At 41.3% G+C, this 23,317-nt stretch overlaps 1 protein-coding gene across 2 annotated transcripts in view; it reads left to right on the top strand.

Moving 5' to 3' along the window:
* Positions 1-23,317, top strand: part of LOC102303274 (retinoic acid receptor beta) — a 233,951-nt gene that overhangs the window by 114,388 nt on the left and 96,246 nt on the right. For both annotated transcript variants that reach the window (XM_042226584.1, XM_005937488.3), the window contains one exon: positions 9,474-9,622. In XM_042226584.1, coding sequence (XP_042082518.1) covers positions 9,474-9,622 — 149 coding nt within the window. The remainder of the gene's footprint in view (positions 1-9,473; positions 9,623-23,317) is intronic.

Raw genomic sequence — 23,317 nt, 5'->3', positions numbered from 1 at the left:
AAATGAACCCTGCAGAGGTTCCACAGGTAGTCCAACGTGTCCAGGATGGCACATTAAGGCCACCTGTGTATGTGTCTTTAACTAAACAATCAGAAACAGACTCTATGAGGGTGGTCTGGTGGTCCTAACTCCTGTAGTGGGCTTTGTGCTCACTGCCTGGCACCATAGCCCAATTGGAATTTGCCATAGGATACCAAAACTGGGAGGTGTGAGACACAGACCTGTACAGGCTAGACCAGGGATGCCCAATCCCGGTCCTCGAGAGCTACCATCCTGCAGCTTTTAGATGCATCCTTGTTCCGTCACACCTGACTCAAATGAATGGCTTGTTATCAGGCCTTTGCCAAACTTGATGGCACGCTGAAGAGGTAATCCAATCATTTGATTCAGCTGTGTTGGAGTAGGGATGCATCGAAAAGCTGCAGGACTCTTGAGGACTGGGATTGGGCACCCCTGGGCTGCATAATGGCACCCTGACTGCCTTTAGGTACTGGGGTGATATCCTACGCTTCCAAAATGGGTCCTGGAGTCTTCCTGATTCAAGACGATGCCTCATGTGGGGAGAGTATGCAGGTAGTTCCTGGAGGATGAAGGAACTGATACCACTGACCTGCCCCCACACTGACCTGACCTAAATCCGATAGAACAGATCGGAACATTATTTTTCCGTCCATTTGATGCTGCCAGGTTACACCTCAGATTGTCCAGGAGCTCAGAAATGCCCTGGTCCAGATCTGGGAAGAGATCCCCATTATCCGTCATCTCATTAGGAGCCCATGTTGTTGGGCAGACATACAAGCATGTGGAGGCCATACAAACTGCTAAGTAAGAGTGGACAGAAGAGTGCAGAATGGACTAGTCTCTCACATCAGTTTTTGCCTTTGACTTTTGGTCTTTTGAATTCAGCCCTCGAGGTTGATTTTTACTTCCATCAAAAGATGTGGCATTCTTTTGTTCCTAACACATTACTATGTAATGGTATCGATACCATGCTCATATTAGCACAGACATCCAGCATAATCTTTTCCCATTGAGATCTGATGTTTTAACCCCCCCACACACACACATATATGTGTGAGTAAAATATGTAATATATTCCCTCATGCTACCAGTACTGACCAGAACTGACATCCATCCATCCTCTTCCACTTAACATTGTCAGGGTTGCAGGAGGGCTGGAGCCTATCCCAGCTATCATAGGGCGAGAGGCAGGGTACACCCTGGACAGGTCAACCAGTACTGACACTGACCCCTTAAATTAGCTTAAATGCTTTGAGTATTTTAAGCTCTTCTTAACCTTGCTCCCTCTGGCACACATTGTAAGGCCATGCAAAGCTGCTTCTAATGTGGTGCACACTTTGTGAAAACCTGAACAAAAACACACTCCCATACAGAGGAGTGTCAGTATTAAGAGTGAGCTTCCTTTCCACAGCCACTCAGGTTATGCCTACGTCTCCACATCAAGATCACCACAGCTTAACACAAACCAAATACAGAAACATCTCTTTGTCAGGTTTAATTAAATCCTGTGATTTATGATAGTACCACTCAATTGATTTTTACTTAGGACATACATTTTTAGCGCACCTTCCCTTCTGCAGCATAAAAGCAGCTTTGTCCTCCAAAGCTTCATTGCTGTTTGTAGCGACAGGCTTTGCTTCATATTCTTTGCCATGTGTCTGTTTTGTGGACCGTGTGGACAGAGTTTCACAGGCTACTTGTTTTCCATCCTAGAGAATTGGATATAAGGATGCAGAGAGCACAGAACGAATCTCCAGATTAAAACCTAAAAACCTTTGTGTATGGAATTGACATGCTCTCCCTGTAAATAGGTTTCCGTCCACAGTCCAAAGATAATCATGGTTAGGTGTGGTCATTCTAAACTGGCTGTAGTGTGCTGTGAAAATGAAAACACTGGAGAAAAAAATGGTTTCCTAAAAAAATAAAATGTAGCATTAAGGGTGAAATCTTTCATAAAATAAAGGATGTGCAAAGATTCTTTGAATGGCAGAGATGTAGCACAGAGCCATGGCTCAACGTCTCACAGTGAAGCCATTTATAATTCTCAACTTGTTTGATCTGCTGCTCACAACAAACAAACACAAGCAGAATTTGTAGACTTTTAACTGTATTTTCATAAACTTTACAGCTTTTCCTACTGATAAAAACCTCCCTTATGGCCGTTCATTAAACAATAAATATATGACAGAAAAGTTTCTTTTTTCACCTTCTGCTATAGAAATTTTAGTTTTTTCTTTTCAGTTTTTCTTTCTTTGTCACAGCAGCTTTTTCTTCATCATGTAGAAAAATAGTTTAATATATTAATATTAATATTATAGAATTATATATTATGTATAAATGTATGTAAATATCCTTTACAGTGACACAAAGGGGAGTGTCACTGCTCCGGCCCACTAATATCAAAGTGGGCTGCATGTGGCCCGCCGTGTAAAATGAGTTTGACAACCCTGCCTTAAACTGTGGCAGCGTCAGCTCCAGTGGAGCTATTGTGTTATCAGTCTTTTTGTTGAAAAACTGGGGGCTGCTGGGTTTAATGTTGTCAAACTTATTATTCACACACTGTTGTGGTGCAGGTCTATTTTTAGTCACGAATGTGGGTTAAACGCTCCCGCTTACACGGTGACGACGGTGCACTATGGCACTGTGCGATAAAAAAAGCATTGAAGCAAAAAAATGTGAAGATTTTTTATAATTCTTTTTCAAATTACTTGGTGAATGGTTGCAGCCCTATTCTGATTTATTTTAATTTCTTTAAGGGGGAGGTATATGGTGTCAGTTCTCCATTCCAAGAGAGAAGAACTTCTCAGTCAGCATGTTCTCTTACTGGCTGGTTGTAAAAGGCAGTGTGTGTTCATATCAGCATTCTCTGGTGTCACTAACCACAGTTCTCATAGATAGCCAATCACAGTCCCTCCCCTTATTCATCTCGCAGACTCCAGCAGGGAGCCTGTGCTTTTTTACCCAACCGGCAGGTTCAGCCAGAGGGTAAGGGTTGAGGAGTCGCTCATTTTTCTCTCCCTGTTCGTAAGCCACACTAGCTGTGCCCACTTGTCTGTCAAGGGCCTTTATTTCTCTGAGCTTTCTGTGTATGTTAACATGCAGAGAAGCCGACTCAAAGTTTAATCACGCAGAAAATGGAAAAAGGCTCCCCCGCAACTGATGCCCATGTAGCTAACTGATGACCACACCTCCACACATACATGTAATGAGGGGTGTAATGCATCTATGTTTATACGTCCCATCTGTCTGCAGGTGGTCACACTGCCTCTTAGAAGCAGCCATGAGTTTCAAATAGGTAGCAGGGCTAAATTGTTGTGGCTGCCTCTCTTCAGTGTGTAATCGCCCAGCCATCACAAATGCACCAAAGTATTTTTCCTCTAGATGTATGTTGAAGTGTGCTGTACCGCCTGGTGAAGGCTAAGGCACATTAATTCTGTGCTTCAGTAGCCCTCACCTGATGCGAACACCTTGTTTCAGTTATTAAGTGTTTGATACAGAATATTACACTGTGGTTATTATATAGGGAACTGTTCTTGTGTAGAATGCTGCTTCCATATTTTAAGTCACAACAACAGACTGAACTATGTAAGAGTAAAACGTTATAATTCAATACAATGTGCTGAAAAAGTAAAATTACTTAAACATTTATTACTTGATGTATGTATAACATACATAATCTATCTAAGTAGGCGGTAGGTGAAGTGTCTTGCCCAAGGACACAAGAGAGTCCGAGCCGGGGCTCGAACCAGCAACCTTCCGGTTACAAGGCGAACTGCCAACTCTTTGAGCCACGACCGCCTTATGTCATGCTAACTTAGCTGTGTAGCTAGCGATCACGTAGCACATCATTATATACCAGCTAGTCCAACTTCAGTAACCCTACAAACGTCACTGCTGTTTAGTTTTCTGTCCTCATTTATGTTGGAAGTGACAGCAGAGCTGTACGTTTGAATTTTTTCTCTCAGGGCTTTCTGTTGCTCTGCCTCCCGTCTTTGGAACTCCCTTCCTCCTGAGATAAGAAACATCACTTCCTTCCCTCTTTTTAAGACTCAAAACTCACCTATTCACAATAGCCTATTTCACGGAAACTTTTCCATCCTGCTACTTTAATTTATTTTATTTATTTGCTCAATGTTTTATCCTTTTTTTTGTAAATTGTTATGTTTGTTGTTGTGATCACTTGTGTACAGTGTCCTTGAGTGTTTTGAAAGGCGCTTTCTTAAATAAAATGTATTATTATTGTTATTATTATTATTATCATTATCATTATTATTAATCACTGCAGCAAACCCTCCTGGCACCGGGTTGCAAGTTCTTCTCACCTCGGCTTCTCTTTACAATATTTCAGCCTACATTCCTACTACCAGGTATCCAACTATATCTCCTCCTAACCCAGTTCTTTTTCCTCCTTCCGTCAGAGCAGCTCCAAGCAGCACATGGCCAAGTTTTTTAGCCCAGGACCCCTCTTTTCAAACTAATATTGCTCAGTTTTCGCTGGCCTCTTCACCTCCCTCTGCAATTCCTCTTCCCAGCCCACCAGCTCCAAAACCTTCCCCAGTATCTGCTCACCTTCGCCAACAAATCGTTGCTGGTAAATATATAGATCTAGCTGAGCTCATTCTACTACCACTCAACCAGCCCACTCCACCCAGGTTGATCGACAGCCACGACGGTCCCATCATCATGTGCGGCCCCATCTCGGGCAAAGGAGCTCACTGCGCTTGAGTTTGCTTTCGCCTTTTCACTATACAGAGGTGTTCTCTGCACCGCTTTCCCCTTCCAAACACAAGAGCTCGATACGTACTTGACTATAATACTTGATCTCACCCTATGATTCGGCGGCACCGGCTTTAACTAGTACCACATCCAGTTCGCTTCTCATGCAGCAGCTTGCTTACAACAGTTGATCAGGACACATTCAGGGGCAGTCTCAACCAGGAACTCTGGTTGCATCTTTGCTGCCCGTTTTTGTCTTTCCTGCAAGATATGCGGTGCTCCTGTATCATCCTGTATCGTTTGAGCCCAAAATAATTCACAGCCCATAAGCCGCACATCCACTCTTAACCGCTTGGCCTCAACATGTACACCAGAAATTTCAAAACACACAGAATCCATTCCTAGCATGCCTTTGCCACAAGGTACAGATAGGAAGGGCAGACCCGTCATGCATCCAGGAGGCCGCACCATTTGCAATAATTTCAACGATTCTGGTTGCCTCAGGTGTTAGTGCCGCTATCTCCACTCCTGCTCCTGTTACAACGGCGGCAATTCCCGCTCAGCATGCCCCTCATGCAATGACTAGCTTTACCCGTTTCGACACGCATTCAGAATCCAAGATCAAAAGAAGCCTTAAAAAATCACCCTAACCTAGACTTGGTCAACTTTTTATTCAAAGGTTTTTCAGAAGGTTTCCACCCAGGCATTGTCACTCAGCCATCAGTTTCTTGTACCTGTAGAAACCTCCAGTTGACAGCCAAAGAAGTTAGGGAGGGTTTCATGATTGGACCCTTTTCTAAACCGCCTTTTCCCCTCTTTTGCATCAGCCCACTTGACATCACAACAGAAATTATTCAGGCAAAAAGTGCAAAATCGTTGAGTTATCTGTGCCTCACGGTAGTCATATTGCGTGCATAAATAGCCTTGTTCCCAGCGATGATTATTCTCTTAAATACTCTACAGTGAACCATTGTTAAGATCGCTGGCAGAGGTGCATGGCTTTTAAAATGCCTGCCAATTCACCCTGACTTCAGGTGCCTGTTCGGAGTCAAGTGGAGGGATGTCTATTATTTCGCCGTCAGGCTAACCTTTGGTTGCAAAAGCAGCCCCAAGCTGTTTGACTCACTCTCTGAAGCTCTATGTTAGTTCCTTTTCTACAACCATAAGCTGCCATTTTTAGTTCATCTTCTTGACAATTTCCTAGTCATATCCCCTTCCACGTCACCGCCAGCTCATGAGTTATCCACCCTGAGGTCAGTTTTCTCCGAACTTGGCGTTCCAATTTCAGAAAAAAAGAGGGCCTATTGAAAAACTCTTGAAAACTCTTGAAAATCACTTTTGTCCTTCAAAACTTTCTCCTCATTGCCACATGTTCCAAACGACAGCTAGCCTCCCTTACTTAAACTTTGCACTATGGATAATTCCTCAAGACCGCTCTTTTATCTCTCACTTGCTTTCACTTGCAGCATCTAAACCATCACTCCGCAGCACTATCACGCTAGAAAACTCTTCCAAAGCCAAACTGCGACTCTGGCAACTTCTCCTTGCTAACTGGACTGGCATTTCTTTCTTTTATGACATTCAGCTTTACACAGATGCTGCCCCTTCTGCCAGCTTTGGGGGTTATTATGGCAGAAGATGGTTCACTTCAGCATGGCCTCCTGAGTTCTGCCACTATATCCAGGAATGGTTCCTGCCTTCCTCAGCTGTTTTCGAAATCTACCCAGTGGTCATCTCGGCCTTACTGTGGGGCCACAAATGGTCAAAAAGATCCATCCTCATTCACTCAGACAACCTCACTGTAGCTCACATAATCAACAAAGGCCAAAGCAATTCCCCTTCCATCATGCCCCTCATGCATCTGCTCATGCATGGCTGTCAGTCACCCACCAGCCTTGGGCTCTTATGCAGAGGCAGCTCTGACACTAGTTCTCCATTTTCAGCCACAAAATGCGTGATCTAAACCCTAGCATCGCAGAGCTCATCGACCTCTCCCAAGAAGCTATAATCAATAGTCTTACACTATAAAAATGCAGTCGAATTGAACATATGAGTCTTATAAGTTACAAATGAAATGAAATTCTCAGCTGTTGGTAACAATCTATCCAATCCACAGATGCAATGAAATCAAAACATGGATGTCCATGGGTTAAGTTATGAGAAATGACATAGGGAAATAGTCTTTAACATGCTTACTGAAATATATTTAATACTTTGTGTTGGTGGGGACAGCTTCAAGATACGTGAAGAAACTTTGCATGCATCAGGTGTGGTTGTGGCCCAATTTTCAACTGTTCTGATAATTCTTTATACTCCTGTGTCTAAAATCTTGCAGGGGGCATCTAATTGTGGTTTATGGTGAAATGATGATCTTTCCACTTCCAGATTATGGCCCCAACAGTGCTCACAGGAGCAGTGGCATCAGTAGTTTTTGCAACAATAAGGTTATGAAGGTCTTGAGAGAGCTCATTGTTTTTACCCATCATGAGATGTTTCTTGTGTGACATGTTGGTAATGACACGTTTTTATTGGCCATCAGTTGGGACTGAACCAGCTGATATTAATTTGCATGACTGCTTTCTAATTACTGATAGATTTCTGCTGGTGTCATGACTGTCCATGCCTTTTTGCACCTTGCCTTCTTCACGTGTTCAATAGTTTCCCCTGTTTTATTTCTTATTAATACACAAAACTTATGGACATCTATGGTTAGATTTCTGTGCATGTGCGATTTGGATTTTTTGTTACCGAAATCTGGTAATAATGTCAATAGCACCTGTTATGGGCTGGTGATTTGTTACACAAGACACACACATTGTGCTGAACAGACAACATTATTACAATTTATTCTGTCTGATATTCTCATATCATGTAAGTACAAGTATCTAGAGATTTGGACAAAATAGACCACCTGAAAATCAGCAAAAAAATTGTTCAGCGTAGTATGACTAGTTATAACTTGTATAGACATGCTGCCACACAGTAGAATGATGTATGTAAGGCAACTGCATTAATGCATTATTCCAAGTATCTATATGTAATATCTGTGGTTTGGTTATATGAGCGAATTTTGCAAAAAAATGGAGATAGAAAGTTCAAAATTCTTCCTTAAATAATTTCCAACCCAGGCTGGTCTTTAACTCATACTGTAAATATATAAGAGCATGCACAAGTGCCTGTTTTCTTGATCCTCCTTTATCAAGTGGCTTTGTGTGTCAGACCACTGGCTCATCTCCAGCAGATTGTCTCAACGAACATCTGCTTTATGTGCAAATGTTTTAACCTGCTCTCTGCCAGCTTCACAGGGAAACCATCTGGAGCATTAGAAGCAATGAAATGAAAATCAGTGCTTGTCTCTCTGTCCTTACCAAGTTGGAAGTGCATTGTACATTGGCACTATAAAAATGCAATTGAATTGAACAAAGTAATAGTAAAATGGCCAAATATAAATAAATAAATATAAATATAAATACCCCAAATTGTATAATTTGGAATAACCCTGTAATTTGTAAGTAAACGGTGAGTGTGATGGAAGATCAGATTAAATCACCAGGGAATTCCATACAGGGACAAGGGTCCAGTAATTATAAGAGCTTGTCTCTCAAGATTGGTAATTGGGTTTGTCCTGATGAACTACGGAAGAATGTAATCTTATCTGCTGGATGGAATGCTTCCCATTTCTATGTAGAAAGGTTGTGTATGTGTGTGGACAGCTGCTTGCTCTCTACAATTATCATGGTTTTGGTGCATTTTTATTGATGCTGCTAAATTCTCTCTTGTAGCATTGTTAGTGGTATTTTATCTGCATGTTACATGCACATCTCCCATAAACACTGCTGTTTAATAATTAATGCTTAACATTTATTTATCTCTTTTCTGTGTGTGCTCAGCTAATTTACTGGACCCTCCTTCATAATTATCTGAAAATGAAATAATATTTTGGAGTAAATTAGATGGATGTTTCCAAGAAAGGCCTATGCTGTTTGTTAATTGTAATAAGAGGAATTTGTTAACAAGTGTCTGTTTGGTGGATTCAAGTTTGACTAAAATAAAATGGGAAATTTAACTTGGATTGAACCAAAAGAACTTCCTATTTTTTCACTATTCTGGTTGTAAATCCTTGTAACCTGTTTTAGTCCTGGTTTTCAGTACACAGTGAACATCATGTATCAGTTAGTAAGTTTCTGTTCACATACGCACGTTGGTTGGAAAGATATTCATGAATATGAGCTTCAGTAACTTATAAGAAATTAAGTACAAATACGAGCAGTGCCTATTTCTTATTGTAGTAGACAATTAGTTTTTTATTCTAAAACAATAGTGACTTTTACTCAGTTGTATTACCAAAATCATTTCAAATATCTTCGTTTGGTTATACTTCAACAAGCAATTTGATAAATGGTTATATTTTCTAGATCAAAGACTTGGCTGAGAAGGTAATTTAAATGAAAATGAACCATCCCTGGAAATGCATTAAGCATTTTGACCAAGCAACACACACAAACTAATCATGAGAAATACTCGAAAGCAGAATGTGATGTATAAAAGTTTATATGTGGAATTTGTAGCTAATGTTTTCTGTCTGTAGGCAAAGAACCTAATTGTAGTGAGACCAGTTTAGTTTCCTGTAGGTTAAAATTTAAAGTTCTTTTCTAGTTCCAAATTGTTCAATTATTTTAGTTATTTTAGCAGAACAACCTTCTTCATCTCCTTCTTTTTGTTTGCAATCCCTGCAGCCATCGAAACACAGAGCACCAGTTCTGAGGAACTTGTCCCCAGCCCACCATCCCCACCACCCCCTCCTAGGGTGTACAAGCCCTGCTTCGTCTGCCAGGACAAATCCTCTGGATACCACTATGGTGTCAGTGCCTGTGAGGGCTGCAAGGTAGGACTCTTGTACTTTGTCACACAAAGTAATGAGCTTTTTTGTTTCTCTGCCATGCTGAGACCAGGGTTGTTTTTGCTGAAGAGGATTACACACAATTGCCTTTGTTTTTGCCTTTTGAGAACCTTGTGATGGATTTTTTGTTTCTTAATTGTTAATTTTTAAACCTATTTTTTCCATTGTGGGTGCCATGTTGCCTCGTAAGTAACAGCAAGACTGAGAGACAATGATACAGTGCTATGAAAAGAAAGTATTTGCCCCTTCCTATTTTTTTTTATTAAAATATTTATTTTCTCTTTTCTTTGTGCACATTTGTCACGTTTCAGGTCATCAAACAAAGTTTCACGATAGACAAAGATAACCTGAGTAAATAAAAAATGCAATGATTTGTTTGTTAAGTGAAAAAAACTACCCAAGACTAGGTTCAAGGTTCAAGGTTCTTTATTTGTCACATGCATAGTTATACAAGTATAACACACAGTGAAATGTAGCCTGACACGCTCCTCGACATGTGCAAAAAAAATACTACCTGACCCTATGTGAAAAAGCAATGGTCCCTTAAGTGATTGTGCCACTCTTGGCAGCACGAACTGCAATCAAGCATTTGCAGTAACTGGACATTGTTTTATTTCTGCCACATTTGAGGGTTTTCAATACAACTTGTTTAAGGTCATGTCTAGGCAACTCCAAAGCCTTTAAGAGGTGGATTCGCTGGTGTGATGTGTTCATGCTCCTGCTGTATAACCCAAGCACGCGTAAGTCTTTGAGGAGTTTCTGGTAGAGAGCAGAATTCATGGTTCCATCACTTATGGCTAGTTGTTTAGGCCCTGTCCCAAATCATCATGCTACCACCACCATGTTTGACTCTTAGTGTAATGTTCTTTTATGATATGCTGTGGTCATTTTATTCCTGATAGAATGGGATTCAAACTTCCAAAAAGCTACTGTTGTCTTTTCAGTCCACAGACAATTTTCCCAAACGTCTTAGAGATTATCAAGATTTTTTTTCTTGATTCAAATGTGCGACAGCAATGGTTTTCACCTTGGAATTCTGTCAATATCCCAGTCTCTTTCTTCCTGCTGAATCGTGAACGATGACTGTGACTGCTTAACTGAGACTGAGGCCCTTGGATGTTGTTTTGGTTCTTTTGTGAGCTCCTGGAGGAGCTGTTGATTTGCTATTTGAGCTCTTTGTTTTTAGGACAACGACTCCTGGGAAGATTCAACACTATTCCACATTTTCTCCATTGTCAGATAATAACTATCGTGCTGGTTCGCTCGAATCCCCAAACCTTCTAAATGGCATTCCAGATGTCAGTGACTTTGTTTCTCCTCTGTTCTTTCGTTTCTTTAGATCATAGCGGGATGTGTTTTGCTTTTTGTGCTTTTTGAGGGAACCACCTGACTTTGTCAGAATGTATTCCTTGATTCAACAGGTCAGGCCTGGGTGTTTCCAAATTATGGTTGCGTCCAAATTCATGGGCTGCTTCCTCCTGAGGACGCATTTGTAGACCGATTACGTCACAGCGACGCGCCGAAGGCTGTCCAAATTCATAGACTCCTCCGAATGCAGCCGACAAATGCGTCCTCCTTTTCCCCGAATTTGAAGGATGGGTCGGGTGTGTCCTTTGTGGCCCACCATATCCCAGAATTCATAGCGCGGCCCAGACAAAAAAAAGTTTCCGGCAATGGCGTCCGCTACTAAGTTTTAAAATTACTCTTATTAATCTTTCTGGGTCACAAAATAAACTTTTAACATATTTTCAGGCGAGAAAGTAGCTGTGTAAACATCAAATATCTGCTCGGTTTATCAAGATATCGCATATTTGCAAAAGTGTGCCGACGTTTTCAGAGACGTCTGCTACCCACCAGCTCGATAGCTAGCCAAGAGCTCGAGGGTCACTAGAGCCGCCGAGAACGGCACAACTCCCGGCACATCATTTTCAGATCACCGCAGACTTTTGCTACTCAGGTTAAACGTAATATATAAGTCACTTAGACAACCTACAGATGTTATTGTTGGGCTTTTTTCAGTGTTTTGTTTGTTCATGAGTAAATTGGTTTGGCTGAGATTAAAGTTATTAGATTAGATAAAATAAAACTTTATTAATACATCGGGTGGGTTCCTCCTTGGTTTTCACACAGCTGACTAAACTTCAAATAGACTACTGATTAAACAGAAGTATGAGATGCTCGAGAATTTACTCCAGTGTCCTGTTATATTTTAGATAGCACGGAGCAGACGGCCGAGTTTATTAAACTCCACCGAGACAGCGGTGACCCGACCTTCTGAGGATCCGGCCCACGTAGACCGCGAAGGCCGGTTCCTCAGGAGGATGCAGCCCATGAATTTGGACAGGACCTATGTGGTTAATCAAAGTTAATTTGTGATTTAACAAATGTGTGAAAAAAATAATTTCTGTAGTGTATAGATTTTTAGTTTTGTTTATGTTGGTTTTCAAAGCCTTAAACGCCATGAAGTAATTTTTTTATATATCTGCAGGAATAAAAAGATGTTAAGTGAGAAAATCTGATTGTTTTCCTAATTTGAGTTTGCCACTCCTTCGTTACACAAGTGTATTCGTGCCCCGTCTCTGTCTGCCGCTGTTCTACTTTTAGAAACTCCTCCCAACATCGGCTCTGGCAGCAGTTGTCTGTCTTCTGACACTTTCATATCTGTTGCTAGGCAACTGCTCACACCTGCATGCAGATAGACACATATACAAACAATATTCAGTAGGCCTGTGTGGAGTTTGGTGTGCTTCTTTAACATTTCTAATGGATTGATGTACAGTACTGTTAGTAGGAGCAGTAACAGAGTAATATAATAATATTTTCTGAGGAATCCACATGTATTTGTTGAAGGTGGGCTGTACTATTTCTTGTCAAGTTCTGCAGTTTTCCTTTCCATGCAGTCCAACTACGTGATGACCTCTCCCCCTCCTCTCTTTGTAACTGAAGCAGTGGTATGAGAAGGATTTTTGGAGTTAGAGAGGCGGTGATCCAACATGTCCTCATCCCAATGTGTAACATACCGACGACTGTGAGAAATCGTCGGTTACGCGCTGGGAATGATAATGCTCTGGGTCAAACTAAGTGCTGTGTAGGCTCCTATTACATCTATGTCTCATCATAAAGATCTGTCATGACCTCTGACCTTCTTGCTGTGACCTTGATTTAAGGAAAGCTCACATTAAGTGCGGCATCACACAAGAAGTATGGAAAACAAGAAGAAACAAAAGAAAATGAAATCAGGAATGGAGCATATCCTTTTTCACAGTGTTACTAACTCTGATGTTAAAGATGTTAAAATCATGGCCATATGTTTTGGGGGGTTTTTGTATTCTATTTGTTACAATGAATCTTTCTGTCTCAGTGACAAAAGCTTTTTCCCTGCAGTGCATGGGGCAAGCCCCCTCTTATAGGCTGGTGCAACCAAGCATGCAGTACAGCTGCAGGCTTCAGGCCAACAAAGAAGACGTTTTACTGCTCAGTGAATGTGCCAGTTAGAGCCACAGATACAGTCAAAAGCAGACAGTGGGAGATTCTGTGTGTAGGCCCGGTGGAGAAATGTTTGAGTAAACTTTTAAAAGTCTTCTATGAAATCTGGGAAACAGACACTATCTCTACTTTCAAGATTAGGCTTCAAACTTTTCCTTTTGCTAAAGCATATAGTTAGGGCTGGATCAGGTGACCCTGAATCCTCCCTTAGCTATGCTGCAATAGACATAGGCTGCTGGGCACTTCCCATAATCCACTGAGTATTTCTTCGCACACCTTTTTCATTCACCATGTATTGTGTATACACTAGTGGTGCAACGGATCATGGTTGATCCAATATCCGAACCGATATCGGATCAACTCCACGGTTCGGCACGCACGTGATCCGAAGAAAAAGAAAAAAAAAGTATCTGTATGGTGGCGTGGTGGGTCTGTCAAGCGATAGCTATGGTCAGCGCTAGAGGTCCAAGTGGAGGAGCAGAGGAGTTTGCGGCATTTAAGCAGCCCTTTGCTGCCCAGTCCGACCGGGCTAAAGCTATTACAGAAGCTTCTGGGTGTTTAGCTGCAGACGGGAGGCCGTATTCCGTTGTGAAAAACAAGGGGTTTAAACTATGATGAACGTGCTTGGGCCACGCTATGATATCTCGTTGCGCGTCCTCTTCAGTGACAAGATCGTTCCAAGCATGTATGAGCAGGAGAAGTTTAAAGTTATGGCTGAACTGTCCCACGCATCTTCTGTTGCCCAACTACGACCTCCAGGGCAACGGAAAGCCACGTGACCGTGACCGCTCGTTATATCACAGCGGAGTGGTAGATACAAAGCCCTGTACTGCCCTATAGATTACATTAGATTAGATGGAACTTTATTTATCCCTCGGGTGGGTTCCTCCAGGAAATTCAGTTTCCAGTAGCACAGCACCGACAGAAGTTACAGAACGTGAGCAGAAATATACCACATATAAATACAGAGACATATAAATACAGAGAACACAAAAGGAATAAATAGAATAAATAGGAATAAGAATACAAGGGAACGGCACATTTCAAGTATTGTGAGTCTATTACACCGTTGGATATTAACAAAACTATTGCACAGTGAAGAGGCACTACAGCTACTTGTTCCCCCCTCCTTTGTCCCGGTTTCCCCTCCCTCTCCCCTCCAGAGAGGAGTTAAACAGTTTGATGGCGTGTGGGACTTTTTAAGTCTGCTGGTCCTTGACTTTGGGAGAAGCAACCTGTCACTGAACAGACTCCTCTTGTTTATGGGCGTGCAGAGGATGCAGAGGATGCCCAACATGGTCCATAATGTCCATATTGCACCTTAATTTGTTTTTGTGTGGTGTGTGTGGAATGAGTCTTCAGTTGAATGTTTTTTAATAGGCAAAAAAATACTTAAATAAGTAAATGGCGAGTTGAAATTTTGTATTTTTTTTCTATTTTTAAGGATCTGAAAATTGATCCGATCCGTGACTTAAAACCGTGATCCGATCCGAACCGTGAGATTTTTGATCCGTTGCACCGCTAGTATACACCATTCTGAATTTATTTACTTGATCTTATTCATCGCTGACCCTCTTCCACAGTGTGTGTTTGGCCTTGTCTTCCTACCCTCACTCGAAAATTGGTTGGGCCAGATGGCCACCCATCCCTGAGGCTGGTTCTCCTGGAAATTTTTTCCTGTTAAAAGAGAGTTTTTCCTTCCCATTGTCACCAGGTGCTTACACAAAGGGAGTCTTTTGACTGTTGGGGTTTCTCTCTGTTGCTGTAGGGTCTTTACTTTACAATATAAAACCCGTTCAGGCAACTTTCCTTTTGATTTTGGTGCTATGTAAATAAGGTTGAATTGTGTTGAAATTGTCACAACAGCCCTGTGCATGCTCTCCTTCTCCTTTCTCCTTCCAAAGATTACAAAGTATATTTTAGGTGAATTGATTTTTGTTAGAATTATTATTATTATTAGTTGTAGTAGTAGTAGTGTTGTTATTGCATTCTGTTTTTGCTTTGCTCCTACTAAATTTCTTACAGTTAAAGTCTAAATTGTGGACATTTACTTTTTAACCCTTTGTGAAACACTAAAGGTAACAACAGAGTATTAATCCATTTTAGTGTGAATAGCTGGTCCAGGTTACTCTAGCCCATTAAAATGAACAGAGCCCTGGGGCCTATTGGCCAGCCCCCTAACTTTAACCCAGTTATTACCAGGTGCCCCGATCTAGGGGGGAGCTACGGAAACAGGTGTGGGTGATAGATACTGGGCTTGCAAGGCTACTCAGGTTCCCGGCTTTTATTAGAGCAGGCTGGGTAGACACCTGGGAGAGAGAGATAATTAGAACTGGGCGAGTCCCCTCACCCATCCATTGGCTCTATTAACTCTGCATTACCTGCTGGGTAATACTCATAGGGTCAGATTAGGGTTAGTTCAAAACAAGAGCCGATCCAGACTTGCTGCATTGGGGTGCTTGTCCCACCAGATCAGACACCACATTTCTTAATGTTGTCTGTGATCTTCCTCTTTTCCTCTTACCTGGCAGCTCCATATTCAACATCATTTTCTAACACATCCACCGTCCCTTCTCCACACATGTCCAAACCATCTCAGCCATGCAGGAAAAAGATCCAGTATTAAAACCTGAAGCAGCTTAGGTCCTCAGCTAAGACAATATCTTCATTTCACACCTGTTCACTGTTGATGTCATGTATGTACACATGTTTCAGTGTTACTCTCAGACTAATGTTCAGTGGACAGAAAAGGTTGTTGGTGCAGGATAGGCTGCACACCCATCTCTAAGGTTTATAGAGATTGGTCAGAAAAAAGAAAAATATGCAGTGAGTAGCAGTTTTCTGGGCGGAAATGACTTGTGCATGCCAGAGGTCAGAGGGGAATGCACTGTTTATTAAAACAAATGGTTGCAAATGTCCTTGGTGATATTGGTAGCATGAGATGGTACAAGCAGTCCATTAAAGTCACGCATGTAGTCCAGTTCAATCAGGAAGTCCATAGCTACAGTTGCAAAGTTTGCTATGTCTCTAAGCACAGTGTGGTAGAAACAGTAGGAGGCAACTACACAAGGAGAACAGGAAGAACAGGGCAGGAACGATCTTCATGTTATATGTTAGAACTTCTGATGTCTAGATTTTTAATCATACTGATTATTTCGTAGTTTATGTAACTGCAAGTTATAGTTTGAGAATATTTCTAATAACAGGTGTCAGTTAATTCGTTGTTAAAACTTTTACACTACATTTTAACACCAGATCAATGAACATGTGTGGGAAAACAACGTTAATAGATGGTGGTTGTCCTTCTTGCAGTGTGTGATTGTGTTATAACTGAGTCAGTGTGTTGCTCTGTCTTGGCAGGGGTACTGTGTTAGCATAGCTGATTTGAATTGTTAAAATCGGGTGCAGGCATATGGGCTTCCAGAAGCACATGCATATGCAAAAGATGACAATGTCTTCTGTATTGACCCAAAGTCACATTCAGTCACTCCTTACACTCCCTGCTGAGAAGGGACATGTCCTTCTGAAACTGAAGGTGAAATAGCTACAACTTTCCAAGAGTGTTAAAGTGCCGACTGTCAGTTTTCCTTTACATGCAAACCCTTATGTTTAGAAATGTGAGCCCTTTTATTTATAATCAAGTACCACGTCCTTTTCATGGAACAAGAATCTTTAAGGGATGGTCACAAAAAAGGAAATAGGTGCAACACATGTTGTAATTACCGTGTCACATAGGAAAACAACAGTTTCTGTTGAAGTAGTTAAAGAACTATTTATATATAAAGAGAATATTTAGAGTTTTCAAAAGTAGAATGGGAGGCAGAGCTTTAGGCTATCAGCCCCCTCTGCTGTAGAGCAATCTCATAGTTTAGATTTGGGAGAAAGACACCCTCTCTACTTTAGAGGCATTAAACCTTCAGGTGATCCTGAACCATCCCTTAGTGGTGGGTGCTTTTATTCTGTCTCTATTTAATATGTTTAACTTTTTTATATTTTCATACAGTGTTGAGCTAGCAAATGTTGTTCTTTGTACACTCAGTGTAGTAAAGCAGTTCTTCCACCCTTTCCTACTCAGTTTTCCCTAACGTTCCTTGGAATGCTCTTGAAGTTCTGCCTGAGGTGGGAGTTAAAGATCTCACGAACTGGGGCCTCTGTCAGGCGCTCTCAGCACACCTTCACAATACATGTACTGAAGGTTTGCCAGGTCTGTCCAGCATCCTCCGCTGCCACCTGATCCAACTTATCACCAGGTGGTGATCAGGTGATAGCTCGGCTCGTCTCTTCACCTGAGTGTCCAGAACATACGGCTGCAGATCAGATGAAACAATTACACAGTTGTGGACCTGGGTGTCCTGGTGGCACATGCATTTATGGAGAGTCTCATGATTTAACATAGTCTTCATTGTGGATATTAGTTCAAATTTTATTAATATTAATAATATATAGTTATTAATATTAGTTCAAATGTCAAATATGTATTTTTCATGAAATGTTATCTTGACTTTCATTGTATTAATTGTAAGAATCAAAGCCTAGATAAATAAATCCTAAGACACAAATATGACCAGCTACCACAACAGTTAAATCAGACCGGATGTATTCTCAGTTCGCCATAAAGAAAGATGGGTTGAACTTGTAAATGCGTCATGAGTGCTGACAGGTGTTTGGGGATGAAGACAAAACTTTGAGTCGTTACACTGCTCACCCCCTCCCTTCTGTTTGTTGGGTTCTGGAGCGTCGACACAATAGGATGTTTGATGGAACTGGTTTGACAAGCGAGAGACCTTAACCTCGTCTCTTTATGAACTCTCTCTGCTCTGTGTTTCACCTTCAAATCCACAGAAGGGAAGAACCTCACCCACAGCTATTTTAGATTTTTAGGTTCAAAGTTAGGACTCAGCTTACTATCGATTTTACTGGATGTATGCTGACTGACATGCCAGCGTGGCAAAACCCAGGAAACCCTCCAGGCTGACGCCTAAAATCGTATTCTTTCGTAAGTATAACAGGTGTTCACATTCATCCATCCATCCATACTCTTCCACTTATCCTTATCAGGGCGTCAGGTATGAGCTGGGATGATCAAAACCAATCTGTCTTTTAATTTCTTTACGTGGTCTTGAAGAATATTTCTTCAGTCTTTATGGAGGACACTCCAGAGGTCGTCTTTGGATGCTACAGTTTGAATCTATTTTGGCATACCTCAGCCTTTTTCTCCTATTTTCCCTCAAATGGCTTCTTGACAGCCAGCTTTCCGCTGAAAACACTGCTGCTGATGCCATGGCAAACAATGAGAGATGCATTTCCCAGGTCTTGTGATGGATCGATGCTGCATTTTTTCCTGCTTCTTGAAGACATGATTTTCAAATGCTACTTATCTGCATTAGAGTTTTTTCTAGGCATTCTGTTGTCTTCCCCTTTTCCAGTTTCCTCAATTTTCTTTAAGACACACTTCATGCCGTGCTAATATATGGCAAGTTTTTGGCTAATATCTCTTTGGGACATATCTTGTTATTGCAAAAATACAATTGTATTCCCATTAAACTGTCTTATCTTTGGGATTTTCATACATTCAGCTAAAGAAATGGGAACAAAATATATGTTTTTGCAACAACAACTTGTTTTTTTCTGCCATTAAGTTAAGTGTGTTCTTTTATCCATCCATCCATCCATTAAATAATTCATATGTCAGTGTTCAGTGGTTCAACAAATGGTCAGGCAAACACTGGACTGAAAATAAATGAAAAAGAAGTTCAAAGAAAAATGTAGAATTATTGCCCGCGACCACTGTTGCACAGTACTATGAAACATTTATTTGTGTTGTAAACGTATATCTGAGGTACTGTGAGTGACACAAAACCCTACTCTTTTCAGAGGGTGTTTTGCATATTGGGGTGGCTGTAGCTCAGGAAGTGCAGTAGTTTATCTAAGACTGGTGCTTTGAACCCTGGCTGCTCCGTGCTCAGAGTATCCTTGGCCAAGATACTGAATCCCAGGCTGCTCTCCGATTTGTTCACTGGAGTTTAAATGTCAGATAGGCAACACCTAGGTGCAAAAAAGTGTTTGTGTCAATGGGTGAATGAAGCATGTTGTGTAAGTGCTTTGAGGAGAAAAATGCTTCAGAATAACCAATCCATATTTGTGGTTTTAGATATCCTGCTGACTAACAAACACATAAACAGGAGTGATGGATGGATGGATACATGTATATAAATGTGGTAACAATACTGCATCCGTGTATTTCTTCACCGATTTCGAATTAACACTCTTAAATCTGCTTATTAGTTAACTGTACACTGCTAATCAGTTGTGTTTGCTTTGGGGTTAATGAAAATAACAGGTGCACTAGGGGAACAACAATGAGACAAACAGGAATGGCTTTACAGCTGGAGACCACTGACACACTTTCCTTTTCTGTCTGTTTTTTTCACTAGCTTTGCATTTGGTCAAGGTCAGGGTTACTACTAGTAGCTTGAGGTGATAGAATAACCACCAGTAAGCCACTTGTGTAAATGTCTCTGACCAAGCAATCAGAAATATACTCCATGAGCGTGGCTGAGGGCCTGACATCCTCTAGTGGGTCCTGTGCTTATTATCTGGCACCGTAGTGCCCAATAAAGCACCAGGTCCAACACCGGCTGAGTACACATGGCAGACGTGAAAGGGTTATGTTACCTGTAACATCGTTCGCAGTGATTGGTTTGGTGGCGGGTTAGTGATGGTCTGGGGAGGCATATCCATGGATGGAAACAAAGACCTCTACAGGCTAGGCAACAGGACCCTAACTGCCCACTGCTTCACTGAGTGAATGGGTCAAATGCAGAGAGAGTAATTTCCCCACAGGGATCAATAAAATATACATTATTATTATTATTATTATAATCTTTGACCCACTGTCAGACCTTACACCGGCGGGTTCCTTATGTGGCTAGAGCAGGGGTAGGCAACCTTTTTGATGACGAGTGCCATCTAAAATTTCCTCAGAAGTCAATGTGCCATATAATTGCATTAGCAATAAATTTAATTACGATCTATATTAACAGCTGCTGTGCTGAGTGGACAGCTGCTGAAGCATTTGAAGGGTCGGACTGTGGAAATTTCAACATCGTTTGAAAAAACTGACAGCTAGCAACGTCCCTCTCACCGGTAGGCTAAGTGATTTTTAGCCAATTACAAGTTGAATCTGGTAGTTTGGGGTTGTTAGCTAAGATGCCGTCATTAAGAAGTGGTACAACTAATGTGTCTATGCGAGCTAATTTGCGATGTGCACCGCTCCGCTGGCCCGGCCATTTGCTTTTTAATGCACCTGCTCGGATTAATTCACTGCGTGTCGTGTCCAGGGCTGGACTGAGACATAAATGGGCATTTTGACTAGAGACCGGCCCACCAGGTATTATAGGAAAAGCCATAAAGCCTTTGAATGAAAACAAACGCTGCTGTGACAGTGATGTACAGTCTCGTTGGTATATGTATGATTTCTATACATTTTACATCAGATAAAAACTTTGGTTGTAAGATTCAGATAATTATTTAATAAAAGCGAGATATTTTAAATGAGAATCAGAAAGAAAAGTATTTCTTTGTGCCCCGCCCCTGCACAGTTACCAGCTGTCAGCTACGTAAAAAAGGATCCTGGTGTTATTTGTCTCTCAGAAACATAACTTCCCTTCAACTCATTCATGTCACCTAAAAGGTAAACCTGTTTCTCCATCACCTGTTCAGCTCTGATGATCCAGTAAGGACATCTCCTGGTTTCATCTTCATGTTTCCCTCTCACCACATATCCAAACCGATATCATGACCAGCAGCTTTACAGCTGTGGCTCCAGCAAACATCAGCTGATACTAGAAATTAATATTAAATAAATTCTAACAACAGCTGATCAAGCTTAAAAGTGCTGCTGTTGTTTAGCACGACATCCGCTGGTTTCCTCTTTCTGGCACAAAGTGGGAGATAAACAAACAAGAGAGCCGATCAGCTGATCATTGATCAGTTTCATGATTGAATTAGAGATGAAGAGGCAGCTGACAGCGTAAAGGCGCAGAATAAATCCAGCTTTGTATCTTTTTTCATCGTAGCTGAAGTCCGGGACAAACTGTGTTCCTTTTCAGCTCAATAGGAATCGCGTGACATTTTCTCTGAATACGGGACGACTCCATTTTTTACGGGACGGTTGGCAACTCTACTAACTAACCTTATGAATTAAATAAAGTTCACTATCAGTAACATCATAGCACCCACCCAGCTGTATATAAACTCCATCATGCTAGCTAGTAATATCTAATATCTAATATCAGTAGTATATCTGACCCAGACAGACTGCAGGTCATAACTTCTTACCTGAAGTTCAGTTCACCTGACACTCGGACCACCCCAGCTCCGCCATATCCGACACCAAACAACTGAGTTATTTTTACACATCTGCCAGCATCTGGCCAGTCCAACATCTTTCATTGTTTATATCGTTACTAAAAAAAAAAAATCATCATCGGCCCATAAAAATGAAAGATCACCATCGATGGCCAGTCCAGCTATGGTCGCGCCATCAGTTAACCCTTCGCGTGCCAACTGTGGCACGCGTGCCCAGGGTTGCCGACCCCTGGGCTAGAGTATGCAGGCACTTCCCGGAGGATGAAGGATATTTGACCCACACTTGCCTGACCTAAATCCAATAGAACATCTCTGGGACATCATGTTTTAGTCCAACTGACGCTGCCAGGAGCTCAGTGATATCCTGGGCCAGATGTGTGTGTGTCCCACGATAACATCTGTCATCTCATCAGGATCACGTCCTGATATTGCAAAACAGACTAGCCTGCTGCATCACTTTTTCACTTTGATTGGTGAGATGTCTTTGAATTCATCAGACACTTGGGATCCCATGTGTTCTGAAGTACTCCTTTCTTATTATGACTGCTCTGCACTGCAGCCTCTTCTTCCAATTTCCTCTTTATATCATTATTTACTCCCTGCAGTCAGCTTCTGTAGCAGAATGGAGATGAAGAGGTCAGTTGTGTCAATAGTTTACTGCAGAGCCAAAAGAGGACATGAATCTGCTCGGGCCTTTCTCTGCCTGTCACCATAATCTCTCTCTTACAGTCTCTCTCACTCTGTGCTAACACACACTCCATAATGTGATTTGTCAACGTTGTATAACATACAATAAGCCCAGGTAGTAATAGAGAGGAAGAAATAAAATGGAGAAGGTCAAAATGTCAGAGCTGTGACAGGAAATAGATGCAGTGGTGTGAAAAAATGTCCCTTTTTTTGTCACACTTAAATATTTTAGATCATCAAACAAATGTAAATATTAGACAAACACAAGTAGACACAAAATGCAGTTTATAAAAGAAGGTGTTTATTGTTAAGGGGGGAAAAACCCAAACCTGACCTCAAACATTTAAGTGTAATAAACATTTACATTTTTACCGCATGATTTATCTCTCCTCTCCTTAGTGCAGCTCACTTCTTGTCTGCTCGATCTCTGGCACTGTGTGAGTACACACACAGGCTGAGACATTTATTCTGGTAACAACATAATGACATCAGGTCAGCTTCAAGCTAACAAGTTCTATAAAACAAAGAAAGAAACAGCAATCCTCCTTATATGTGACCAGTCTACAACAGCAAACACACTGTGAAAGAAATGAACTGCTGCTGGTTAACATATTTATAACAGGATATATCAGTAAAATAATGAAGTATGCATGGACATATCCTGAAGTGAAGTTTTTTTTAGGTCGTCCAACTTTCTCCCATAGTACATAGTACATAGTTCGGTTAATTGGTGATTATGGCCATTGGTGGGTATGTGAGCTGGATAAAGTGGTTATAGATAGTATGTAGAATATTCTGTGTGTATTTATGTGTGAATATGGGTCCTTCTCTCAGTGACCAGTAAGAATGAAAAATATGTAAAATGCAGGTCTGTTTCTAATTCCTTTTAGTGGGCAGCACAATAATGATGCATCCATCCATCCATCATCCATCCATCCATCCATTCTCTTATAATAAATACTTGTTACTATTAATACAGAAGCTAACTGATTTCAAGGTGTAATTGCATCCTTATCAGAAAATTAAATCAAATTTACAGCGTGTAGTGGAACTGACCAAAACACACAAGTCTTTCAAAATTAACTGCGCTTTGGTTTGCAAACAACATCTGTCAAGAAAAGAACCTAAACCATTTGA

Source organism: Haplochromis burtoni, unplaced genomic scaffold (genome assembly GCF_018398535.1).
Source record: "Haplochromis burtoni strain Fernald_Lab_line unplaced genomic scaffold, NCSU_Asbu1 Contig_218, whole genome shotgun sequence".
Taxonomy (NCBI): Eukaryota; Metazoa; Chordata; class Actinopteri; order Cichliformes; family Cichlidae; genus Haplochromis; species Haplochromis burtoni.
Note: the sequence above shows the minus strand (reverse complement) of the source record. Positions and strands in the feature narration are given on the sequence as shown.